Here is a 27,559-nt window from a genome sequence, read left to right as displayed (position 1 = left end):
TAAATGTTCAGTCAGTGACAAATCACGACATAACATTCTGGTTTAGAACATTTTAATGACAGCAATATACATGACAAGTGCTTTCATTGATATTTTTATTTGTTTTTACATTTTGTACAATGTGGAAAAACATACACAAAACAGACACTGAATCACAGGACGTCTGTAGGGAGGGATCAGAGATAAGAACCTGACAAACATCACTGTGTGTCAGTAGCTTGGAACAGTACTGATGGAGCTCTGACTGTTACATAGTAGCATATGGACCTAAAGCTTTGTTGTGAGCTTGTGCTGTACAGTGGCCAGTTGTAAGATTACACACCAGTGAAGCCAGCATGCAGAACTCATATGCGGATCGTCTGATAATGAAGTTGTGTCTGTGATATTGGTGAATGGCAATTTAAGGTGTCAACACTTTGTGATGACTCTCAGGAAGGCAAATAATAATAAAAAGATCACTAATATTCCAATATCAAAAACACTGAAGTCAGTAACAACCCTCATCAGCATGCAAATGTTTCCATTACCCCTCGGCCCTTATAAAACTTTAAACATTGCATATTCTGCATTGCAGTAACTTATTTTTTCTCTAGAGAAGTTTTACTATTCATCCAAATCTACAAGCAGGCAAAGGAGTCACAATGACAGCATGGCAACCGTGAGGTGATGAGACGAAAGGAGCATGAAGACTTCGGAACCTTGTACAGCGCTCGCTGCCTGAACAAGTGCTTCCACGAAACAGTTTTTATGATAAATCCACAGAAATAAATGCCAGCAAAACCATGTACGCATGAGCCAAATAGAAATTCACAGCTGATTACACAACCAACACAAAATGTAACTAGAGAGAGAGAAAAAAAAAATTGGTTTCCACATTAGTCAGTGTGCTCTTTGTTCTGCGTGTGTGTGTCTGGTCCATCGTTTCAGAGTGTTACATCCTCTTGAGTTGTGTGTCGGGTTGTGTTTCAGGTTGTGTTTACAGGTTAAGTTTTTCTGCAGCACAGTCACAGATACAACAGGACTAAATGAATCTGGAACTTGTCAATAGTGAGGAGGCAAGGCACTAAAGTGTCCCTCATGTTTACAGGTTAGAGTGCGTGTGCATGTAGAGTGGGTCGAGCGTTACGTGAAAGCACTTTCCTCACATGAACGTATATACAATAAAATAGAAAAGGGTGGGGGGGCAGGGCAGTTATAGATGATGAGCTTAATAAACCTCAGGATTTACTCCTGCGTGGTGAGTAGAATACCAATAACAACCCTGCAATTGCACTTTTTATATTCCTTTAACTACATGTTGTTTAACAACCTTTAATAATAATTACAGTGAAACAACATCAAATTCTGATGGCTGAATACAGGTCCATAAAGAACATTTGTTTGTTTTATTAAATAACGCATACAAAAACAGACCACAGGAAGAGAACCCCAGACACTTGTGATTTGAGAGGTGGCGGCTAAATATATTAAATGTGACGACCTGTTAATCTAGAGACGTGCATGATCTTTGTAAACACCTGGGTGGAGTGGGGAGGTTGCGTCCCCCCCCCCACCCCTGACTCAGAAAATTACAAATATTACCATTAATAAACTCAAACTGTATCATTCTACATGATGAGCAGACACTAAATGAAGTGGTTCCATGTGTCAACTTAAGATTCTCGACAAGGTTTCATTCCTGTGTAAATAAAAATAACGTATCACCCTGCAAACACCCACTACCCAGACTGTGATCTACAGCAGCATCACCTCTTCAGCTTCGAGTGGCGGTCAACACCAGGACAACGCTTTTCAATGTGGCAGACCCACCGGCCTACCTGTCAGACGTGAAGAATAAATCAGTATGATAATAAATGTATATGATAAGAGACAACTCAAATCACAGACTCTCACAGGGACATAAATATGCTAAACATGGAATCATAACCCAGTGAAGAAATATCTATGTACAAAGTATTTAATGTGTTTGGGGATTAAGGCCACAGTTACAAGGGACAGTTTATCTACTCTTTGCCATTATTGCGTTTACTTAATAGGTAGCCACTGGGAGGTGTTCATACTCCGACCCTCTCCGTTACACTCCAGCCTGACGTACTATGTCTTTCTTCTCCTCCTCGCTTCTTCGTACTGCTCCATCTGGAACAAACCAACTGTCCCACTCGTATCTTCCACTTCCTGTACACTCACATTCTCCCCTCACTCTCTGAGACGACATAACCTACCACCCCAAGTCACTCAACCAGGTCAATGTTTAGTCAGGTGTGTGTGTGTTGTGTTGTGGTGTAAACTGTCCTCAGTGAAGACAGGACCAGTAAGGATGTCCACCAGAATCCCTCATCTTCAAAAATAAATCTCGACGTTACAGCGTCTGCTCGCAGAAAGACATCTTTGGCTGCTGTCGGCTGTGCCTTTGGGTCGTTACATCACCAGACACAACCACCTCACTCCTCACGGCTCATTTCCACAGCTAATGGCAGGCTAAGTGTGAGACTCATGTGCTGCGGGTGTGTATTGCACTCTCCCTCCAATAACAGATTTTTGTTCTGCCTGAGAGGACACAGGTCGACTCATAACACAAAATGATAAAAGAAATAAAAATAAAAAAAAGCACAGCCAGCTGACCAGCAAAGAGAGCTATTGGTTCTCAATCAGCGACTGTCTGGCTCTCGGCCCCGTGTGGCCCTGCAGTCTCCTCCTGGACCGGGGCTCTGACTGGGCTACGTCGGCCTAAGGTTGGACCCTCCGTGGCTGACTGGTTTCGGGGGTGCTGGTGTGGTTCCCATGTGGTAGCCTTGTTGCATTGTGGTCACTGAGGCTGTCGTAGGCGGCTGGTACTGTGGTAGTGGCTGCGCAGGATTAAGCATGCCGACCTGGCACGTGCCTGTGGGTCCTGCCCACTGGGGAGCATTGTACTGGGGAGAGGAATATCCAAACCCCGGAGCAACTGGGCCCAGGGAGCCTTTGCGGGGCCCCATGGCGACAGAGGGATTGGCTGGGGTGGGGAGGTGGGTAGTGGTGGTGGATGTGGCGTTAGAAGGCGTGGGAAGCGATGGGCAGAGGTAACCTGGAGCTGAGAATTTACGGCCCATGTTGGCTGGGGGAATTATCTGTTATAGAGGGAAAAGAAAATCTTACTACTGATAACGCTGCATTATTATATAAAGTAAGTGGTAAACAAAAACATAAATATCAGACGTGATCATAAAATGCTAAGGATCATTTTGAATTAAAGAATGAAGTGAAGGCTTACATCATGTGCCTGTGCCGCCTGTGCTCCAGTTTTAGGACCTTTCTTGCAGAGGCTGATGGCGTCTCTGGCCCAGTTATCCACCAGTTGGTGCAGGTCTTTAGTGAAGGTGACTTGACCCTTCTGGGTGTGAGAGGCAGAAGGAGTGGGTCCAGTCGCCTGGGTCAGCGAAGCTAAATGGTTCTGACAGGGCCCTGAACCGTTTAAGGAGCTGGTCCCACTCAATCCTGGCAAATGAGAAGAGAGGTGAGATGTGAATTCGAAAATTAATTTAGGAAATCATTTCAACAAGTCACTGAGATGAGATTAACACTTTGCACAAACCTGCGGAGTAGCTACTGAGGCTGGGCATGGACGGAGAGGATCGGAGCTGCTGTATGGACGAGCTGCCAACTGCTTGGGATGCCTCTGTTGTCATTTGTGAGACCTCTGATGCAGCGGGAGGTCTTTGCTTTGGAGGGGATCCTGGGGAACCAAAGCACAGACTGAGGTTCAGATATACACATGAACAACTTAGATCTTTGGTAAAGCATAAACAGAACACAAACTTAAGTATTGACCCCAAAGTTGATATTAAATTTGTCTTGAGAATCAAAAAAACACAACAGCCTGTTCAGTGAACTCACCTGAGTGCATGGAACCGGGCTGTCCACTGCTGCGAGCTGATTTGTAGCTTTTGCTTTTCAGCCTACGTCGACCTCCCGCCATGGCCGCAGCCGGGGAGAAGACAGAGGAAGGAGTATTTTTCCCCATTCGCGTAAACAGAGCCTCAATCTCCTCTTTCTGACGCGACTGTAAGATCTGAATCTCGCTCATATGTCTGTGAGCGGGAGAAGAAAGAAGAAAGAAAAAATGAAGACTTCAGAGCTGTGGAGTAACATAAAATAAGAGTAGTGTAAAATAGGATGAATATGTGACATACTTCTCTCTAAGATGGCCAATTTCTTTCTGCAAAGCATCGTCCTCAGTCTCCGAGTCGTCATTGTCACTACTGTAATGTGTATGTGCATTATGTGGGTCAGAGGTGGAAGACGAGGGTCCGTTCTGCCTACTGGTGCCGTGTGATGGGCTGGAGCCTGTCGCTGCAGTCACTGAGGGAAATAAAACACATGAGGTCACTGCAACACAGAAGGGATACAAATGTACTATTGACATCAATTTATGTTCTGTGCGCGGGATTAAGACAAAATGTGTTTCCTGCGAATACACTGATCCAAGGACTATCTTCTGATATGATGAAAACAAAATGTATTTCAAGCTGAGTAGATAGATAAGTTCACTAAACTTCTAAATTCTATCAAAGCTCTCATTAACAATTCCCACTGCAGCGTCTGCCAACAGAATATATTTAAAAATAATGAATGAGGCAGAGGAAAACGGATGGCTGTGATCAGACAGACATCTACTTACAGCATCTTTCCTTTTGTCACTTCAGTTACAATGAAAGCTGTGATTTAACCGATAAAACTGTGAAGCATCAGTTTTGTGTGGTACTCGTCAGTGTGCAATATAGTAGGACCCCATGTAACACATTAGTCCAGTGTGAGGAGGGTTTTAAACTACTTTATCAAACCACTCTCTGTAACTAAGATTTAGTGAATGTGCTGTGAACCTGGTGCACACCTGTGACTGAAAATCGTCCCACTTTAGAGCCGGCGCTGGATCCGGATGTGGCATTGCTGCTCGGGGACACTTGGAAGCGTCCAATGGTGGTGGGCTGACCGGCCTGACCGGCAGAGAGAGATGAGGCTCCACTAACACCATCAGTTTCAGCAACTACTTTACACAGACTGGATGACCGGTGGAGGGTATTTTCTGGACTTGAGGGGGAGGAAGAGGAAGAAGAGGAGGAGGAGGAGGATGTGGTAGATGACGGTGTGAGGGAGGAAGAGGAAACAGCGCTAAAGTGATCTGGAATGGATACCTGAGAAAGAGGAAGGAGGTAATTATTATAAAAATGAGCCCAAACTTTAAGTCAGAATTCACCAAAAAATAATCTGAATCTGTGTGTCAACTTACTTGGAAACGTCCCAGAGTGAAACCTGCTGCTGGGAGCGGTGCTCTGTTACCCCCCTGAACTGTCTCTGGGCTCAGAGCTCTCCTCAACTGCGCATCCAAGTTACCCAGAGGTTGATGCGACTGTGGAGTCACACAAATGGGAAATGAGGAACAGGATAAGTGGTTCAATAAGTAGTGCACGTGATATACTTAGAAGCTGTGTGCTCTAAAAACCCTGGGGCAGGGAGTGTTGCAGGGATAATGTAGATCTCACCTGATTTGGTCCAGGAAACGGGGCTATGATGTCAGAGGGAGGTGTAGCAGCTGGATCAAAACCAGTGGGTAGAGTCTAAAAAAATACAAACAAAGAGCAGAGTTAAATCATTCATTATTGCAATAGACTGCATGTTGGATTCATTAGTGGAGGCAGCAGTTTTCACTAACCTGTGCCCTGGGCTTTGTTGGGGGGGTATGGGTATGTCCTCCCAGGGTCATACTCTGTCCTGGGGTGGTTGTGGAGCCAAGAACCCCTTGCACCCCAGAAGTGAGAGGAAGGTTTGATGGAGGCACCATGACGGCTCCAGGTGGAGGGGAAGAAGTCCCAGTGGGAGGAGAGGAGGTCCCCGTGTTCTGACTAGGATCCAATGACGCTGAGGCGGTGCTCTGGTCTTTAAAGAGGGACCGGAGCTTCTTATCTAGAGCTTGGATGTCATCTCCACCAGCGGCCTTTGACTGGAGCTCAGCCCCCTCTGCCTCCACTGGCTGTGCTTGGACCTGATTCTGAGCAGCTGAAGCGGGAACAGGCTGGGAGGTTGTGTGCTGTGGTGGATGGATGGATGAATTCATGGGCTGAGAAGATGTAACAGCACCATTAAAAGGCTGCTGCTCTGAAGCAGGGGGAGTACTAGTACTGGTGGATGGAACTCCAGCAACAGAAGAGACAGACACAGAACTACTACTTGCCTGAGGCCCAGGGACTGCGGGGACGGAGGTCTGTGCTGATGGAGGAGAAATGGTAGAAGATGAGGGAGGGATGTTGGGAGCTGGTGCTGGAACTTGTGAGGAGGGTGTTTCACTAGAAGACTGAGGGGGCGGACTGGGATCACTGGCGTCAGGAACGGGAGTTTGGGTCTGCGTGGATATAGGTGGAGGGGAAACCCTCCCAGTGGAGGGAGGCAGTGAGGATGCCACAGTAGATGGGAGAGACACAGGAGGGAAAGTGGTGCTGGTGGTGGAAGCTACAGCTTCAGGAGTAGCCAGGATATTGGTAGAACTCGGGCCGAGACCAGCCTCAGTGGACGGAATGGTGGCTGGCTCTTGCTCAGAAGAAGGGAGGTCAACCGTGTTGCCTCTCTCTAAACGAGACCTAATGTTACCGAAGGCCTGCTGGAGGATCCCGGATGGAGCAGACAGAGAAAGGCCCAGTGCCAAAGGGAGAGCTAGGAAAAAAAAGGAGTAATTACAAGATATGAAAACTATATAAAGGCAAATTTACAAATGTAGAGAAATAAGTAGGGACTGCTTTTGCAAACAGCTGTGAAATAATGAAAACCAGATGATAAACATGGCGGTTATATTTTCTACAATGTTATATTTTAGGAGCTATATTTTTTTTATAGCCAACAATAAAGATGTATATGTGCTACAATATTAATCCTTGGCCCCTCACTCATTTTAAATATTATAATAGACACAGACATCTTCTACATCTGATTTCAAAACTGAATAAAAACAAACTTTTCTCTCACCAGGTTCATCTCCAAATGAAGTATTAGCAGAAGAAACTCCAAAGAACTGCTCTTTAAGACGAGACTCTGGCACCGGGCTGACGATGAACCTCCGTCCTGCTGAATGAACTACCTGCGCGGTCGTACTGGGGGAAATACCTGATGGGAAGGCCAAAAAAGAAAAGTCAGATATGAGACAGGAGGAAAATCAATAACTGGACATTAAACACTGTATATTTGAATAAAGGTCGTTTACCTGGCAGCATGGGAACAGACAGCGCAGGCTGTTGTTGGAGGTCACTCATCTGCAAAGAGACAACATGTAGTTGGCAAAGCCCTATAGGTTCAGACAGTGCAGATCAAAACTGTCATGGAGGGTGAAGAAGATGATGTGTAGTAAAGAATTACCTGGGGAAAAGCTTCCTTTATCCCTTCTCCTTTCTCGTCAGCCATTTCTATGACTTCACGGACCTGCTCGATGAAAGACTCCCGCTCACACTCCAAGATGAACTCACTCTCAACCTGGAACAGAAAACAAAAATGAGCAACTACCATTACATGTAGTGTGAGAATGATCCTCAGAGTGGCTGCATATTTGTTATGGTCATTGTCAATGGTTGAGGCAGCTGATATTAAAAGAGGAAAAACAATAGTTGAATGTGCATTTCACAGTGAATTGTCATCATCAGCTGTCATTCAATAGGATTTTGTGAATGGTCGCCAAGCAGAACTATATAAATATATTATGAGTATTGTAAGTGCAGAATGAGATTATCTTCCTTCTGACAGTTAATATTTCTATACATGTTTATTGATCAATCAAACCAGTACTACCATGATCTGTGCGATCTCCTCTGGATTATCACCATCAAGGTCAAATTTGAAGGTGACCATCTTCCTGTTGTGGGTTTCCAGCTGACACTCTGCAACTCTGTCACCCACATTCGAGATCTGCAAAACAACCATTTTAATTAATTGAAATGTTAAGTGACCAAGAGCTTGATTATAAAAATGAAAGGACATGATCAGTTCAGTTCCTTACACTGAGCACGTTCAGCTTGGCCTTTGCAATCTTCTCATGGCGGGAGCGGCTGCGCACGGATCGTCTCTGGTGACGCTTCAGTGAGCGCCCCTCATGGCGACCTCCTGATGTAGAACTTCCATCGTTGCCGTCACTAAGACCAGAAGCTGTATCCGACAGGCAGCTGGGAAAGACATGAATCCATGAGAGGGAGATCGGGCAGGTTGTGTGGGGCCCATGAAACCTCCATTAAAAATGAAAAAGACGTTCTCACCTTTCTACAGATGGTAGAATCAGAACTGAAGATCCAGCTAGCAGCTCGCCTGGTGTTGACTGAGGAACACTCACAGAGGCCTGAAACAAAAAGACACTTAAAATCAAGCCCAAGATTTCAAATCCCTTATTTTTTTGCATTAATATATAAAACAATTAAGGGGTTTAAAACAGTAAAGCCAATTATTGTTTATAGGTGTGTTACTCATTCATTCAATTTCATTTTTATAATTTATGCTGACCTACTATTGAAAGCAAACGTAATGATTAAAACGAGTTCATCCACCAGATGGAGCCGTTGAACCTGGTGAAATGAGTTGTATCTGGCTCCAGACTCCATTATTCATCTCTGAGTGTAAATATGAGGCCGAGAACATAAAAAGAAAATATTGGTGCAGTATTTGTGTCAAAGAACTGACTGTTTCATGCCATAAAGACTTTAGGATGAGGTCAGATGAGAGTGTAAAGAGCCACCAAGTACATACAGATGAAGTTGAGGTGGATGACTTTCACCCCAGAGCCTGGAGTTTGAACCCCTTTTTATTTTTATTTCTTGAATTTGTTTGACTTGTAATTCTCCATTTTACTTTGTTATTCCCATGTTATTCACTTACAAATTAAAAAGGTTTAGGCACAAAAACAAGTCGGTTATGTTGCTGAATTCCCACAGGATCTATCCCTCGATAAACAGACACAACATACTGTGTAGAAAAAAATAAAAATCACATTCTGATATTTTTCATACTAGTTGGGTTGACTCAACATGCTCTTGCCCTGGAACACGGCTGCAACCGTAGCTTGTAAATGATGTTGTGCAGCAGTTTTCATTTCATTTCCTCTGCTGTCTCACTTTCCAGTTCCTGCCTTATTGTTTTTTATAATACTATCATTGTATTGTAACTGTGATCAAATGTATTTTATTTATTGCATGCACTTAGCTTGTATGAACTGGGGCACTGCTCAAATCCTAATCATAAAAACAAATACTGTGCAATGCTCTGATAATTTAGTAGACATTTTGGTCTGTGGTGGTGTTAATGCAGAGGATGGAAAAGGAAACTTTACTCTTGTCTTAACTAAGGCTCTATAATATAATTTACATGACTGTGTTTATTGAATTTGATGTAAATGTATACAAAATATGCCAAATGAGCACCAGGAAAATGCTCCAGGGAGGAGAAACTGTATCAGGAAGTGTGAGATACATGCTTCACACCTGACCCAAATACACCCACACAAACACAAGTGACTTTTGTGCTCTATAGAGTACCTGCAAAACAGAGAGGCATGAGGCCTGATAGAGGAAATATAGATGCTCAGCGTTGATTGGAGGAGACATGATGGGCGTACTTGGATCATTGACCCAAGACTAAAAGTCACGCAGGATTGAGTAGCATGCAGACGCAAGAGTGGAAGAAGAAAGTGGACGGCCGCAGAAATAATGTGCGAGAAAAAGAGGAGAAAAAAGATTTAGAAAAAACGGACATAAGGAAATTAATATGGTAGCAAATGATGAATTAAGGAAAGACAAGTTCAAAGATATATGCATAATAAGTTTCAACAGCAGAGGAGTGTGCAGCACCTGTAGCTGTTGGGCTCCAGTCTGAGCCTGTGGTAGAGTAGAGCTCTGAAGAGAAGAGCTGCTCTCTGGGTGTTGTTGTTGTTGTTGTTGTTGCTGCAGCTGCTGCTGTAGTTGATGCTGCTGCTGCTGCTGTTGTGGAGCAGTTGGCTGAGATGATTGGGGGATCATCACTTGCTGGTTGGGAATCTAAAAGAATAGAAGTGATAAAGATTGAGTGGTAGAAACCAGACAAATTTGAACAGTGGCAATGAGGGTACAGCCTGCAAATCGGGTTTCTTTCTAATCTAAATCTCTCTGATTGTGGCTCTGGTCCAGAGCCAGATGCACTTACCTCTTGGATTACATAGATACCATTTGACAATTTTCATCAACTCTGCATGTAGGATACCTGAGTTAAAACTAACCACAAAGACTGAGACTGCCCGACAGAACAATAGAGACATGGAGTTTATTTTTCCCCCCAGGACATAATATCGGTAAGTCTGTGCGTGTATTTAAAAGTGGCAACAGGAAAATGGGACATTTTATCTACCTGAGGGGGGAGCGATGGTTGGTAGTACACTCCGTACTATAAGAAACAAAACATAACACAACACAGGGTAAGAGTAGGAAACTTGAGAATCCAAAGAAAAATAATAAGGGAAAAACTGGGACTTGGAGCACTCAGCTACTTTTAATGCAGCTGCCTGAAGCTATAGACTTTAAAAGGTTAACTTAACACCCCCTGACAATCATGTTTTTGCTGACACAGACTGGTTGAAGTTCACATTTGCTGCAGTGATATAGGAGTGTGCTCTAGGTGTGTGTTCAGGTAACGCTGACATTACTGCTAGATGTGTTGTTTAGGGCACAAGATTTGAACTTTAACTTGAGGTCAGTGAAAAAGGCAGTTGGTGTTAAGTTGCTCTTTGAAGGTTATTAAGACACAAAGGACAACATGTACCTGTTGCGGTCCCCCGGGAACAGACTGGTTTGTAGGTGCGAGAGGAACAACTTCAGGCTGGACACCTTGAATCTGGGGTTGAACCTTGAACACCAGAGAGAAAAAACAACAGCACGTGATGAAAATGAGACGGAGCAGAATGTAAACACGGGGCACGTGTTCCCGTTGGGCCATGTTTTCGGGTGAGAGGATTATGTTCATTTTGGTCACATCACATGCAACTGGTACTGCTGACAAGGACTGCTGTGACTGTATAACTGGGCATTGGAAAACAAAGAACAGGGGGCCAAACAAGCAAAATCGAATACACAGAAATCTCGTCTGTATGTTTGTTATAAATATATACTTAACTCTAAGGAACGACTGGAAATGCATCACACCCCCACCCCCCCCCCCCACACACACACACACACACCACAATGACTCACCACTGACAACTGCTGCTGTTGCATTTGTTCATTTTGTGTCTGCAGGCACGACACTGGGGGCTGAGGGTGCTGACTGGGAGGGGAGCTGTAGGATATTCCAGGCTGAGGCTGGGCCTCGGCTTGGTCGGCTTCAGGTTCCTCCGACTCTGGCTGGATGGTGGCCATACTCTGACCATGAACTTGGACTTGCCCAGTTGACTGGGGCACAAAAGGGATCACTTGAGCCATGCCAGTGATTTGGTTTGATTGAGTAGTGTTGTAGTTCAAACTAGGAAGGTTCTGAGATGCAGGTTGAGCACACATTTGTGGATTGTGTTGGTTTGGTTGTGGAGGGATAAAAGACTGAGTCACCGGCTGGGGCTGAGGCACCTCCGTGCTGGTTAGTTGGACTGGTTGCTGTGCAGGCAGCACCTGATTCTGCTGCTCCTCTTCCAGCCGTCTCTTCTCTTGATTTTCTCTGACCTTTAACACAGTCGGCACCAAAAGTATTAAAATCTCTAAAGAGGCCATTACAAGGCAAGTCACGTGTACATCATGTCACAATTACACACAATCTATGACAGATATGATAACATATGATAGTGTATGTTAGTATGGACACACCTGCTGCCTCTGTGCTCTCTTCCGACTGATTAGAGACACCCTGTCCTTTATGGCCTTCGCAATGGTCTTGTGGTCACCTTCACACACATACCCAGACTCAACCTACAGTACAAAGACAAAGTAGAAGATACTGATGACAACAAAAACTAATTTTTTTTGTTGTGCAGTGTTTATACGTGTTAATAAGTATATATATATATTTTTTTTAAGACTTCAAAAGGTTAATTCACCATTTCCTGAGCCACATCTTCTGGGACATCTTTGTCGAGGTCAAAAGAAAACTCAATAGCTTCGTTGTCTTTGTACTTTCCCTTGAGTTTCTTTACATCCTCAATTCTCAGCCACAACTTAATAGCCTCAATCTCTCCATCATCCTCTTCTGCCAGCTCCACGCGCAGCCCTGTGTCCTCCTGGAAGAACGCATGGTTCAGAAGGTCCTTGATTGAATACCTATATAGAGGAGACAGGCAGTGAGTTAAGATGATTTTCTGGAGACCTTGACGGTGCTCAACTTGTAAAATGTTGTCTTGTTGAGTTAAAGACCTCTCATCCTTGTTCTGGCGAATACATCCCTCGATGATCTCCTTCACTTCGGGAATGGCCACCTTGTCGAAGCTGCCCGGCTTCACCCCCTATGGGAAACACAGAACCCAGAATGAGAATAATTTTCATTCTCGTTTGACCTTTTTTATATTTTGGATATTATCCCATATCTCGTTGTCGTTTTTAGTTCAAACTGAACATTAGCATTACAAAAATAGTTAATATCTGAAATAATGACCACCTTAAACTAACTTTATCCTTTAAATTTGTTTTGGAATTTATTTTGCTGAATGAATTGGAGAGGGTTGCTCCCAAGAAACAATCTCCATTCAAATAATGTTAAAGGGTTATGTTATGCATTCTGTCTGCCAGCATTCAGAGATTGTGAAATGTCAAGCGATGGGAAAAGGAGGGCATGAGTCGGTGGAGGACAGCTGATGAGAGATGATGAATTGAGGCAATAAGCAACAGGAAACTGCCTGTTTCTACAGGAAAAAGGACAACGATGAATGGATGAGAGCTGCACAGCTGCGCTGAAATAAGAAAATAGGAAGAACAACCTACATCCCCATGGAGAACTACTGTAAAAACAGAGGATGTCTCGCTAACTATATGTAGGCTCTACAACACAATAGCACTTTGCTTCTAAACTGAGGCAGGTGTGTCTGGTGCGCTACAGTATGAGCTACTAGCGGCTCATTAAAGAACAAAATAACTACTTTTCTCTGGGGGGGAATGAAAATGCACTTTTGAATCACGTGGCAAAGACTTCAGTATTTGTGCTTAAGCAGTTAATGATAAACTGACATACTTTCTAGATAACAGCCTGGGAACAGGTTCAACTTTTTTTTATCTATGAGTGTCATAACTGTATGAATCATATGTATGAATCATATCAGTGACCCATGCATTTCAAAGGTAACCTGTATGAACAACACTAAAAATATGTTGTTCTTCCTATGACAGTTACTGCCCCTTCTGCAATGATGACAAGACTGAACCATTAGCCCTTAGAGAAACAGCAGGGCTGTACTTGTTCAATCATCCACACCTCATATCTACATGATTAACCAACATACACCACACTGCAGAGGAAGAGAAAAAACTAAAACAATATGAGGTGAATCTGAGAGGCTTGTTGTGTTAATAAAGTGTTTTCTATTGAAGGTCACTCAATAAGGGCAAGGGGAAATTGTATAGGAGATACAGGGATACAATCAAGTTAAGAGCTGAAATACAACACTAGAGGACAGAAATGTAATATGAGCTGCATAAAGAAGTGAGAGCAGGAATATAAAATTATTCCAGAATGGGAAACTAGCCTTCTTGGCACATAGGAAGAGGTGAAGGCAGGGGCATAGGGGTGACTTGGATGGTTGAAAAGAGGACTTACGCTGGTAACTCTGCGGTAGATCTGTGCAGCATTCTGGCACTCTGAGTAAGGGTACTCTGAGGTGGCCATCTCCAGCATGCACATTCCAAAGGCATACACATCCACTGACTCGTCGTACTTCTCCTCATACATCTCAGGCGCCATGAACTCAGGGGTACCTTAAATCAGAACAACTATTCAGAACTCTCGAACTTCCTTACTGATTGAGTGGGGTTCTCACAACCCATTGACCCTCTGCTCCTCTAACCCGTGAGGGGTTGAGGAAGAGGAGGTTGAGAAGAGTGACCAGCCTGCTGACATCTCGGGGGTAGAACCTGTGAGGTGAAAGTTGGAAGAGAGAGAGAGAGAAAAAAAGAAAAAGGGGAAGGAAAGCAAAAAAAGAGACAGAAAACAAAAAAGGAGGGAGAAGCTGGGCTCAGTTAGATTGTAGAGAAGAAGGCACGTGTTTGTCTGTGTAAGACCTTAACATGGTGCGACATAATGTGACTGAGGTTACCGATATGCAGAACACACTCGCTAGCCAAAATGAATGTTCTTTACATTCAAAGATTAGCTTTAAAATTAGGCACTTTATATCCAGGCCAATATATAGTGGAATTTCCAAAGGATGCCAATGATCTGGGTATGAAAATATGACCAGCTATGGAACAACTTTTGTCAAGACCTTACCTTACAACCACATGAACATTGCCTCTTATATTACACTTACCTTTGGTAGTCTGACTTACCGTCTCTTCCTGAACTGCAGGAGCAAACGTTACGGTCAGGGCTGAGAGAAGCAGGTCCCATAGCTAGTTACTGTGTTGAGCAGTGTATTCATGCATATCAGTCTTATTCTATTAATTAATTATCTTACATTAAATCTCAGGTCTTACACAGAAAAACTGATTGATTATTTGAATGTAATTGTTTTTGATATTGATGTATGTTACAGCACACTGTCAGACTTACCAGGCCCATTTAAGTTCATACTTACTCAATGACCAGCAGTACCCTATTCATTCCAAACAGCAGAATTGGGCACAGCTGAGGCTAGAGCCTACATTTTAAAAAACATACCCAAGAATGTGAAAGTAAAAAAAATAAAATAAAAATATAAAGGAAAAAAAGGCAAGAGGCTGACAGAGAGAAAATGTGGAGAGCTCCCTGGACACAAAGAAGGAGCAAAAACATTCTGCAGTCCTGCAATATTTTAAAAGACAGTAAGAGACAAACACTAGAGGCAAAAAACCTGTTGAGGCAAATCCATAGAAAGAGATGTTAAACATTATCAGTGTAACCGGCAAACAGACCACATATTTCCAAACCACAGAACAAAGACCAGTCTACAACAGAAGCAATGGCCATACCTTTAGCCATGGCCAGGTTAGCCTGCAAGAAGGCATGACAACCATTATAATACTGGTATTAATATTTAACAGGATGAGAAATGTTTGGCTCTACTTACATTCAGTAGTTGCCTGAAAAAAAAAACTCTTTTTTTTGGAGAAACATGGAACAGAAATATTCTGTACAGTGACCAAACTTGATAAAAAAATACTGTGGAAGTGCAAAGAGCGAAAGCCTTGTGGTTATCTGCCTAAGATTACCACATTATTTGGCCTCCATTTGAGCTGTGGTTTGAGAGACAGCTGAAACGCTGTGGTCTGTTTTTGAACCACATCGTCAGAAAAACAAGACAAAGGAAAACATATTCTTTACAACACCATCATTGTCAATACAAACAGAACATCATGACCTCAGAACAGGTGCTGTCCCAAAGCAGGATAAAGACAAGGAGATAAAAATGACTTTGGGGTCGTACCTATAACACTCTTGGCAAAGGATGAACGCTTGAGTGTGGCCAGTCCCAGGTCTCCAATCTTGACAGACCCTGTTGGGCCTGTGATGAAAATGTTGTCACACTTAAGGTCCCTGTGGATGATCGGGGGAGCCCGAGTATGGAGGAAGTGAAGACCCTTGAGGATTTGTCTACACCAGCTCCGCAGCACTTTAATTTTCATCACTTTGAAACGCTTCAGATATCTGTAAGAAAATAGATCATAATTTTCTAACATCATCTCTGCTGCATTTCCCCAAAGTATCAAATATAACACAGAACAAATTAGGCTGGTCTTTCATGGAGACTTTAAAATAAATGCCAAAAAATCTAAAACCTGGGATAATAAAAAAAATCATAATCAATAATCTGGATGCTGAGTCCTGATTTGTGATTTATTTCAGCCCAGTTGGAGACTCACGTTTTGAGTGTGCCAGATGTCATGAGTTCCGTGACCAGAGCAATACACTTCCTGCCTTTGGAGGGTCCCTCCCAGGAGTCATAAAAACGGACAATGTTGGGATGCTGCAGTCCCTTTAACATCCCCGCTTCCTCCTTAAAGCGCTGCCGCTCTGTCTTTGACAGCTTACGATCCTGCAGGGGGCAAAAAGGAGAATAGGAGAAACTGTTTGAAAATTTCACACAACACAGAGGGCAATGCTTTTTACAGATGTGTACGGGTTTAGAAAAGATGAGGTACAAATATCTGAAATGATAAAGATTATCAGTATTAATGGCCATGAAAGAGTGTTTTTCCTATGCAGCATCTGAATGCTGCAAACTGATCATAAGTCATAAGTCAGTCTTCTAGACATTCCAGGTTCAAAAAATGTATTTGAAAGGTTAATAAAAAAGGTATTAGTACACACAGTTTTCTTTCAGCACTTGCTCATATACTCTGACTCAAGCACATACACAGTTGAGACACACAGGGATGTGTCCCTGTTTTCTCTGGCAGACGACTATGTAACAAAAGGAGCGTGTCTAGCTTTGTCCCAGATTGGAGGAAAACCAAAATAAGTTAAGAGCCACAGTATTAAAAAAAGATCAGTACAGTGCAGACTATGTCAAAAATAAACAAACAAAAAACAGACACACTCTACTCTAAAGTAGGTTTAAGCAATGTGAGGAAAATAAATTATAAATCACCATAACCAGAGGATATTATAAATAGACATATCACGTCATGTGTATACATCTGGAAAAAAACCTGCTGTAACGCATGTAAATTGATTATTTATTAGGGGCTTTCTTGTTTGGTTCAATCTGGTAAATAAGACTGTTTAGCATTGTTCACTTTAGCCACATTGATAGATGTTAATGATTATTACATATGTATCTGGTATGAAGCTAATGTTGTGCTCAACAGGTCTTATATTCTGAATAAAGATAAGGATGATACGAGTCGACAAATGTGTGGCAGCTGAGGGGTTTGTCAATTACTCGTGGGGATATGTATATAGGCCTGATAGCAATATGCCCTGATGGATTTAACATTCCATAAAATGACTGGAAAATAAATATGGATAAGGCAGAAATGCCTTTTGTAGGTTTGGCGTCTTAACAAAAATCTGGAATGTGTAAACCCACCCGTCTCATGTTTCCTGAGCAATTCCTGGTATGGCCTATATACACAACGTGCGCGAGTTACAGTTGGGGTGTGGAACCCCACAGCTAAAGAGTTTCCTTGAAAACCCCAGAGACCTGGCAATAGTCCAGGCTGTCCAGGAAATTCAGCCTATTGGAGGCCTGTGGAGAATGCCTGTTTGAATTTGTGTGTGTGTCAGCACCAGACTGAAAACTTTCCAGTGAGTGACAACACGCAATGAAAAACATATTTGAGAGTGCTGTGGCCATTGCTGGAGGCGTTCTGGAGGTTTGAGGGTGAATATTTTTCTTGTCTGAGACAGGGCAGGAAACACAAAATGAAAAGTTGATGGCAAACCTGTAAACAATTAGGAGCAGAGGAGATGACACTAAACCAGAAGAAATGTCAAGAAACCAGAGGTTTAGAGAAGATAGACAAGTAGTGGAGGCTCCATTGACTTGGATCGACTGACCTATTTTCTAGAGTATTTATCTAGTGGGGCAGTGGCTCCCATTTGTCCTTCTGTGCACCATGTGAAAAAGTCATGCACAGCAGCAGTCACAGAGTTCCAGGCCTTGGGTGTGTAGCACCACAACCCCCACACACACTGAACTGCTGTATCAATGAAAGCATTTCCACATACTATCACTGCCAATACTTCCCTTTACAAGTGCAAACCAGTAAGAACTGCATTACCTGTAAGATATATTATATTCACTTGCTTAACGCACATCTACCTTAAACTCTGCATAAAAAAAACTGAGGAGGGTGTAGTGATTTGTGAAGTCACATGCTAACACACTGCTACGACTTAACAAAGCACATTTCAGGATCTGTACTTAACAGGCGGCTCCAACGTTTTTCACTTGTAGATATGTATGCGATATTTAGTAGGTGGCCATCACTCCTTAAAAGAATGTAGGGCCTGTGGAGCATTTTTTTAAGAGGCCCCGGACCAGTAAAATCTCTCCAGGAATTTACAATCTTTAAATCATGAGATAGACATCACACTCCCTATCAACTGTAACTTGAAAGACTGGACTTGAAAGCTCTGAAACATGTGACCTGCTTACTGTCACTGGTCACAGTTCCTATCTGATCCACAAGCCCTAAGCAGCAAGGCCAAAGGTTACCTATCCAGACCTATGCCATTCATCTTTTTTCTGTCTCATTAACTGGTCTTGAAAAACAACAGATTTAGAGAAGATTCTTTGAAAGTTCCCTTGGGCCTACAAACTGGTTACGGGATAGTGGCTGAACAGATCAAGAAAGGTCAGGAAAGTCGTTAAGGGGAGAAAACCCCCCACACATTTCCAGAATATTTAACAATATTTAACGTCCCTGCTTACGATGCGTTTTGCCAAATACTCCATTCTTACTGTGTGTCATCACTATAAGCTATTTAATTAAGTGAAATAGCAAAAGTAATGTTTTGTGCAGATTTTCTTGACTGACAGGTGAGTCAACCCATCAGCTGAGGTGGCTGTGGCTTGGTTATCCCTCCTCCTCTTAGACTCTCCCATAATTTACGTAATTTAGATTGTGAAGCTCAACACCTCACCATGATGATCACCATTAGCAAAAACCGAAAATCAGACCGTGTCTATAGTAGTGTGGTCATATTCTGCATGCTCCTTTGAGGGAGAGGCAACAGCAGCTGCAGTTAAACCAGAGCAGCTTTATCTGACTGAAGTAATTCTTCCTTTTTTAGTTGTTGGGGTAGTGTTACAGTGTTTCCACAGATCACTTCCAACTAGGCCCTAAAAACAATAGTTCACTCTCTGTATCAAGGATATCTGTTAAGACACTGGAAGGATCCAGCTGGCCCATTCCCCAATGGCAGTTGCCATAGCAACCAAGGTCAAAGCACAAACCCAATTCGCATAGAAGATATGATATAAACCCAGTGTACGGTTGAGTAGGATTCTACTGTGCCTCTTTTCAGCCTCAGTGTGGAATGGTATGTTTTGCCCAAAATGCTCTGCTCTGATTGGTTAACTGCTGAGTGTTTGTCAAAATATGTCATCATCTGGGTATGCGTCACCCAGAGGATGACATGGGTCATTCTGTTACAGAGGGCAAAAATCACCACCACCACCACCACGCAGGCTTTTTCTTTGACTAAGAAATATAAATGTAAACAAATTATGTAGGCTACAAAACATTTTTATCGTTTGAAATGATGACACACCGACTTTTGCAACATCTTGCTTTCAGGTTAAAACAAGATTGACTCGCCCATCAGCTACCAGTAAGCAAACCTTAGTGTGAAATCACTTGCTGCACTGGGAGGAAGATTAAACAGTGAATAAGGCTCCAGTCAGATGTGGTATTAATCACCATGTGTCACATCTTACTTCCCTGCTCTATATGCAATCACACAGATACATACTGCTATTCATATAATTTTATTATTTTAACAATAATCATTGTGCCCCAATACTATCTGGACATATTATGACCTAAGGGGTTCCAATGTGAAACACATCTAACTCCAGTTAACTACAGTATGACCAAAGTGGAGCAGAAAATACTGCTTCTAGGCAATGGCCATCATAAATAACCAAACAATACTAAAAATAGAGTGAGTGAAAAAAGCACGTGATCATGCCAAAGGCTGGCTCTGTCAGGTCCCTGCTCTGAGGTTGACACTGAGGGCTCGATGCAGCCCTTTGGGAGACACGGTTTGAGATCTGAGGTCTTTGGAAATAAATGTTTGGTTTTACAGAGAAACTCTGACACATGGCAATGAGGTCGGAGATCACTCTCTTGTCAGCAAAAGACAGGCATGAGTCATACAGGCAGACGTGAAATGACTCATCTGATCTTAATTAAGTCGAGCCACACACCATGAATCGTCAAAGTATTCTCATTGTTGATGACAGCCACTAAATTCACGTTGTGCTGAGTGTGACTTTGTTGATTTGTGTGAATCATCGGCTTAAAAAAATATTTTTCATAGGCAAGGCTTCTCTAACTGAAAACAGCCTGAACTTGTGGATAAATCCACAGATAACATATGTATATGCAATCATTACTAAATAGGATATTTGTTCCTAATTTTTTTATGTCCAACTCAGAAATAAACAACTAAAATTCAAAATCGTACAGTAAACTTAAAGACTAGCAATGATGAAGAATAATTACAGATGAGTCACTGTTCCACTATTTAAATACAGCATGTCAATCTCAGCGGATACCATCAGCCAGCTGGACAGGCAGCTCCTATAACTTCCAAAGGATACCTGGGAGGGAGATGTAGATAAGTGGAAGATGACATGGTCAAAGATGGATGAGTGAGTAAGAAAAGGGAGGCGCCTTAATGTATTCCTCTCTATTCCTCAACTTCCTCTCCGTGGTGACCTACTTATTGTTCAGACATGCCTGCAATCTGAGATCCGAAACAAATGGGTGGGTTCATGGGTGGGTGAAAAAGGGTGGACGCCTAGAAATTCTTAGAAGACTGTGGACAGATGGTCCCTCACACTAAACCAGGGCCATTTCATTTAAACTTAACATATTCAAGTTTTTAGCCGTGGTTGCAACATAGCTTGAGGGAAAGTGGACTGGATCGTCCATCAGTGGAATTCTCTGGTCCAGAGTGAAATAGCTCTAACTACTTAAGACCTTGGTGTAACATTTTATGTGTCCAACAGATTTGAGATACATGTGTTTATGCAAAGTCCTTTCCTACATGGTCCCTTGTCCCAAAAATAAATGTGATCAATTAAAAAGTACAAAGAAAAAACACATTTGCTTGATCACTTACACGTAAAACTGAACACCAGTGTAGGGATCTGCAGCAACTCTGCATTACATCCTGACAGGACTGCCAGTGTTGGCCTGGACATTTTTTGCGATGTTTGAGGAAGATTTAAAGATTTAAGAAGGGAAAACTTGCTGGACAGGTTTTATTAGCATTCAAGCGTAGAGTCCTGCATATGTATTTTAACATTATGTTCTACAAATGTGCCCTCAGGATGTATGTGGAATGTAACAACAGTGGAGAGATCATGGGACAGCTTTAAGGACCACATGTTAGGGGATTTCAGCCACTGTGTGTGTAGTTGAACCATTTGTAGGACTGAAACTCTTGAGTTGACAGAGGAACGAAGGGGGACGAGAGTGTCAGGTTACATGTTCATATTTCAGAACAGACCACAAGCCTTAAACAAAGCTGGTTCTCATTCAACTCTAAGAATTGCAGTAAATCTGCCCTTTCCACTGGATCGGACCCTAAATACAAGTAGTACCTGACAAAGACTGAATTCTACAGTGAGGGGAATCATTTTCTACAAACCGAGTGAACAAACAGATGGATGAGGACAATTTGATTTTTGCTTGCCTTTTCAAACTGGTCCAGACAATGTCACAGGATATCACAAAGATCTGTTTCTGTCTGCTAACATACTGATTCAAGCCCCAATCTCAAGTAAATTAATAAATTATTGACTCAAGAAACAATAACTTATAAATCACTCAAGTCTTTTGCCTTGTGATGTCTACTTATCCTTAGCTGTAGCCCTAACACTAACCTGAACCTCTCATCTAAATATCACCTTGCCATAGAATAAATCAAAGTACTAACAAAGAAGATAAATTGGAGCAATCACTGTGGTTAAGGAACAAAATATCAAATTTCACATGTGTGCTAACAGCAGTTGGCCGATAAGTTGTTTTTAGATCAAAGAGAAAGAAAGAGGGGGAAAAAAAGATTGTTATGTTTAGACAAGAAAAACTAATAAAAACGACTTACAGTGTAATTTTAACTAATTGAAGTAGTAGGAATTTGAAACAAAAAGATTAAAGAAAAAACAGAAAGCTGGGGGGTTGACCCAAGAAACAGGCCTTGGCAGGCAGGCCAGCCTGCTGTGCTTCACACAGGAGATTCCTCTATCAGGAATGTGACCCATTTTACATTCAGACAAGCGGTCGGAGCAGAAACAAACTGAGCATGCGCGTGGTTCGCTCTGTGTGAGGGGGGAGGGGCACGTGCCTTCAATCTTCACATTGTTCTGAAACCAGTGTGCATGAGCTGTGGCTGTATGTGCTGCTGTGTGAGGCCTGTGCCTCTCATGACAGGGGGAAAGCGTGACAGTAAAAGCAAACATTCATCTGGTGAATGAGGTCAAACTTTGCTATGGGCCATGTAGCTGGAGCTGCTTTGGCAGAACAGACAGCACATCTGCAGAAATTTTAGACAAGCATTTTTAGGAAAAAAACCTAAGATATAAATATATATGGTTCAATAGAGACGTGTTTAAAAAGAGGAATAAAACATAACCGAATACTCTTTGTACAACAATTCCTGGACATTTTTGCTAACTATAATCATTACAATGACATTTTTAAGTTTTACTGACTTCTTACAGCATTTTAGATAAGATTTCCATCCTAACCTAAATAAGGAATCTCCCCTTTCTGCAGACAAGAATTTGCAGTTACAGCATAATGTATTGCTAAGATAATTCTGCATGTGTGGAGGAAAGTTATAATTCATTTCAAAAGGGCCTTTAAAGTAATTTGCTACTGTGGAAACTGAATACAGGAAATCATTATCATTATTACTCAATTCTGCAAACTACCAGTGCAATTAAAAAAAGTCTACCTTGATATCTATTCAAGGGTAATGTCCTGTATCTCAAGTGTTGGTTATTCATTGGTCATAGTTATAAACATTTATTATACAAGCCTTGATAGTGCATCTTTATGGCAAAATAAAAGTGTTTTACTTTATGTGCAGTCCTTACGACCACTGTTGACTGAGTTGTACCCAAAAAATGAAATTTGCAAGGTTTTGCTGACAAATGCAAACATGGGAAATGATTGGCATGTTTCTCAGAGGGGAAATGACAGAGGCTATATCTCAGGTAACAGTGTGGAAGAAAATTGCATTAGTTCCACTCCACCATGTTCAGGCCTGGTAAAAGCAGGCCTGAACATGGACACTTGCAGTAGACTGCAACACCAAAGGTGGCTCAATCAAAGAACAGGAGTAACTGATGTCCTCATAGCTGTTAATGTGTAGACGCATGCACAGAATTAGAGTGATAGAAATAAGTGAAGGTCAATAGTAAGAACTATAGTTATCCCAATTTCATACCTGAAGCTCACACCAAGCCACCTCCACTGTGGTCTCAGTGTCCAAGCCCTTGTAGACGGTCTTGAAGGAGCCACGTCCAATTTCAATGTCAAACTTTAGGAAACGCCCATCTGGTGATGTTCCCACTGCTTTGGTCTCTGCCTCTTCGATGTCATCCTGCACTTTTTTCTCAGCTTCTCTCTGCTCTGCCTCTGCCCGTGCCTTAGCAGAGTCCTTATATTCTTCTCCCTCCTCTTCTCCATGGTGCAACTTCACTTCAGTGGTGCTTTCAGTTTCTGTTTGACTTGGCAAATCTCTTCCCAAGCATGGTACGGAGTGGGACACCACCACCACGTCACAGATATCTTGTACATTGGCAGCCTCCTGTTCTAAAGGCACTACTTCCACCTTAGCTATTTCTATGTCTTTTCCTTCCACTATTCCTCTGCCACTATCAGCAGACTTTTCATTTTGAGCTAAAGTTGTTTCAGTCCGGGGCAAATAAGCAGCAGTAGCCTGCTGCCGCTGAGGGACGGATTCACGTAGATGAACCCGTTGGGGAGCAGGGATGGGGATCTTGCTGGGTAAAGGGAGGGCCAATGCTGTAGCATTGGAATCACTGATGACACTCCGACGCAAGAAACGGTGTTCAGGGTTACATCGATCACGCTCCATGGTGTGATGCCGCCGTCTCACTTCTGCCGGTTGGCGGCTATCACCCATCATTGAATCAGAACTGGGTCCGTTTCCACTCTTCTGGGGGGGGGCCAGGAACTTCACCATTTTGTCATCTGGCTTTTCCGACATCCCACCACCCACACCAAGAGTAAGGGGGTACAACTACAGTAAAATTAAAACAAAGATATTTCCATGTCCGTGATATAGCCTTGTATAATCAATATTTATCTCTGCTTTAAAAAGAAACAAGATAGAAAGTCTTCCAACTTCTATCTCTTTCTGTCTTTTTATTGTTCAGTATTTACACATATAGTACAGAGACTGGAGGTGTAGAATGGGAGGTGTTCTCTTGTAGATAGAAAAGGATTGAACACCGTAGCAAGAGACAGAGGGCTGATGTTGATTTGCGAGTCTCTTTAGGTCCACACCATCCATCCTGTCAGACTCAGGCTCCAGGTTCTCTCAAGCATAGGGGATCACTGGTGAGGAACGAATGCACAACCTACGACAGGGACCAAACGTCCTACTGCAGGCAAAGGCAGATTGTCGGGACACTCCAGATATATTCCAGTCGAGTTTCACTGCAAGAGAATAGAGAAAACAAAAGTTCACTGACGTGTTTTGTAAAGTAACCAGCATTATGTCAAATGTCAACAAGATTAGTAAAAGACCAGCCTAAGTGTTCGCAAGCAGAATTTACAGTATACATAAAATTTAATAACACTGCTTTACACGTAAGCACAGCTGACACAAACCATATAACCAGTGCCTCAGACAACACTTAAGTCTACTGCTTGTCTACATGAGCATTAATCGTGTGCTGCACTGAAGCAACATCATCTAGTGACCCACTCCCTCTCTGATAAGATTTGGTGTCTTGCCGAAGGACATGTCATGCACAGTAGGGCACATGTTTCCCGTCACCGTGACTCCACTGCAGGTCCTCAACTTTAATCACATTACACACAGGACAATATTTTCCAACGGAGCCCAAATCGATAAAAAAAACATTAAACTGATTAGCAAGCATGACATGTTTTATCTATATCAAGTGTTAAAGTAAGCACCGAAGGATGTAATGTGGGACGAATTCCAAATGCACCTAACAGCCCTTTGCAGTGACACAGTAACCTCTCACAGCCCCACGCTTGGTCAAGAGCAGAAATAACTAACCGAGCACAGATGACAGCCGATTTGTTCTCAGTCTGTGGCACAAGGACGACATCACACACACAGAGCTACTTATTAAGTTAATGAACATGATTAACTGAGATTAAGTCCATTATCTAAACAGCTTCTGTACATTACGAGCTAAAGCAGCACAAGTCCGCCCCAGCATTTAAGCTGAAGCAGCAGAAGACACGTGTAACCATAATCGTTAACAGGCCTGCAATGACAACCTTATTACTTATTACCCATCGATACCCTGACACGGATGCAGCCATTTCCAGCGCAGGCAACCACAATGTCAAAGCCAACCCGAGGCAGCGTTAGCGGCCAGAACATGTCGATACACAAAAACAGACACACAGCGCGTATTCGTTAGCTTCATATTTTAATCTGAGCACACACACCTCTCTCCCAACGCACCCAATTCCTCACCGTCTCCTACATGACACCGGCACCATCTAATACGGCAACATCGAGCATACAAAGCGAGGAGGAGCAACGGCTCTTTGTTAGCCTGCTAACGGCCACAGCTAGCACACACAGCGAGTTAGCTGCCGTTAGCTAATCCGTAACCAGCCATGAATGATTCCCACGTCACGTTATTGAAAAACACATCCCTGGCTGTGTTTAGAAAATCCGAGGTGCGTTTATTTCACGGTGTGTTATCACGTGTAACACGTTTTTAAAAAAAGTTAAATTCAGCGTTTGTGGTGTATTGACGTGTATACCGTGTCACGTCCAAGCTTCCGCCCCTGATTGAGCCAGTAAGGGCAAGATCAAATCGTGGCAGCGGCAGCTCGTAGAGCAACTTCCGGTGTCAATAAAAACTCCCACGAATTCGTGTAAAGGCAACTTATGATAATAAATAAAACATGTACAGTTTCATAGTGTTGCAGTGACGCAGTTGCCTTTGTTGCCAGACTGTTTGGAGGCAGCTGCCTTTGTCGCCACGCTGTTTGGAGGCAAAAAATTGACAAAAAAAGCTGTAAACAACCAACAGCTAATGACCTACTACTGTTTAACCAAGTTGTATGTCTTCAGTATTTATATGAATTCAGTTAACTGACACTCCATGGACAGCAATATTGATTCAGGCTGGCTTATCCTGTTAAAATAAAGTGAAACTTACTGATATTGAAGCAAACTGTTATTTTTACTTTCCTGGCTAACCAGTAATTTCAAGTTCATCTCCACCAAGGTTTCAAGTTCATCTCTACCAAGTACAACTTGAAAAATAAAACCTTTTTTGCTTTTAATGACAGATAGGCATTCAAAATGTGTAAATAATCGCCTTTTTTATGTTTGAGTAATTTGCGCAAATGCAAATCATAATAACTAAATTTAAGCATTAAATTATAGCATTGTCTATTGTAATGACATATTGTGTCAGTGATGGTAAATGTTAATAATGGAACCTTAAAAAGGGGGCTACAGAGCTGCAACAACAGACACAAACAGCAGGTTTTACGTGTCAAAGATAGCAAAGGTATTGTAGAAAGGACTGGGTTAAAGTGACTTTAGTATTCAAAAAACTTTGAGGTTCACAAGGCATGAACATTAATTTGGATAATGCTACATTAATACCAGCTTCTCACCATCATCATTTCAGACAGAGGAGTAAAGTCATAGCAAATGTAAGGAGAAATAAATACAAACAGCGGTAGTTGCCCCAAACAGAGTGGCAGCAGTGGCAACTGCCTTTACGAATCAGTGGCACCGGAAGTGCCTCAACGAGCTGCCGCTGCCACATTTTGAGCTCGCTGCCTCTGGATTGCCTTGCAATACACGCCGAGCTAAAACAACCGGATGCGTTGGCCCAGTGTGACGCCGGTTGGAAAGCTACCAGGCAGCGAGAGATAGCGCCAGAGCTACACGGCGAGCTAACGTTAGCGAGGCGGGTCTTACCGATGGCCTACAGAGCCAGGCCCACCTCCCAGCTAACCCATCCAATTTGACTGAAGGATCACAACACTAACGCTTGATTTGCTGTTAATACGCAGTGTGATATTATATTTTATAACAGCTGGTCATATCCGGCTGGTACACCTGCCACATAAATAAAATTAACCTCTGTGTATTTGTATGAGCCAGATTCAGACGTAGACGCAGGTAAACAGGGAGATACAAGTTTAACAGGCTCCCGCGGACGGGGATCACTTTCTGGCAGACGATCACTCCTCGGCACGACACCTGTCGGCAGACAGACAGCGACCTACCTCCGTATCGTATCCACAACACAGCTGACCGACGGGGGCGATGAAATCCTCCACACGGCGTGAATCCGTCTCGGTGTAAATGAAGAGGAGACACACATGTATATAATCCTCCAGCGAGGAGAGGAGACGTTCACCGGCGGATGTCAGAGTTGAGATTTGGGAGCTCGCTCTCAAACAAGCGGAGCTGTTGCTACATATTGACCCAAGAAACGGGTTCTTCCTCAAAGCGCATGCGCAGAGGGATGACA

General features: G+C 42.8%; 1 protein-coding gene across 7 annotated transcripts; it reads right to left on the bottom strand.

Annotated features, from left to right (window-relative positions):
- Window positions 1-35: 35 nt before the first annotated feature.
- LOC117762584 (serine/threonine-protein kinase WNK1-like) lies at window positions 36-27,527 on the bottom strand. 7 transcript variants are annotated; one of them, XM_034586993.1, is made up of 29 exons: window positions 27,312-27,527; window positions 23,269-24,506; window positions 15,999-16,171; window positions 15,563-15,783; window positions 13,759-13,916; window positions 12,366-12,454; window positions 12,053-12,272; window positions 11,823-11,924; window positions 11,220-11,681; window positions 10,792-10,875; window positions 10,381-10,416; window positions 9,965-10,034; window positions 9,849-9,934; window positions 8,268-8,347; window positions 8,015-8,177; window positions 7,807-7,923; window positions 7,381-7,494; window positions 7,229-7,277; window positions 6,994-7,131; window positions 6,105-6,684; window positions 5,690-6,059; window positions 5,520-5,594; window positions 5,267-5,386; window positions 4,871-5,171; window positions 4,170-4,338; window positions 3,874-4,067; window positions 3,572-3,712; window positions 3,251-3,474; window positions 36-3,107 (listed from the first exon to the last, which is right to left on the bottom strand). In XM_034586993.1, exons 2-29 carry the CDS (start codon window positions 24,052-24,054, stop codon window positions 2,718-2,720), a joined length of 5,712 nt encoding a protein of 1,903 aa, XP_034442884.1. In that variant the 5' UTR covers window positions 24,055-24,506; window positions 27,312-27,527; the 3' UTR covers window positions 36-2,717. The 7 variants fall into 7 exon arrangements, with proteins under 7 accessions (XP_034442884.1, XP_034442883.1, XP_034442879.1 ...); XM_034586992.1 differs by having other exon boundaries at window positions 9,849-10,034; XM_034586988.1 differs by having other exon boundaries at window positions 5,690-6,684; window positions 9,849-10,034.
- Window positions 27,528-27,559: the final 32 nt, after the last annotated feature.

This window comes from Hippoglossus hippoglossus, chromosome 6 (genome assembly GCF_009819705.1).
Source record: "Hippoglossus hippoglossus isolate fHipHip1 chromosome 6, fHipHip1.pri, whole genome shotgun sequence".
Lineage (NCBI taxonomy): Eukaryota > Metazoa > Chordata > Actinopteri > Pleuronectiformes > Pleuronectidae > Hippoglossus > Hippoglossus hippoglossus.
This window is presented reverse-complemented; position numbering and strand designations above follow the sequence as displayed.

Excerpts from the sequence above, each read along its gene's own strand:
- LOC117762584 (XM_034586988.1), bottom strand. The coding sequence starts at position 24,054 with ATGTCGGAAAAGCCAGATGACAAAATGGTGAAGTTCCTGGCCCCCCCC. Across the intron at positions 10,417-10,791 it reads TTCCCGGGGGACCGCAACAG|TACGGAGTGTACTACCAACC; the intron begins GTACATGTTGTC and ends TGTTTCTTATAG. Across the intron at positions 7,132-7,228 it reads GTCTGTTCCCATGCTGCCAG|GTATTTCCCCCAGTACGACC; the intron begins GTAAACGACCTT and ends CCTTCCCATCAG.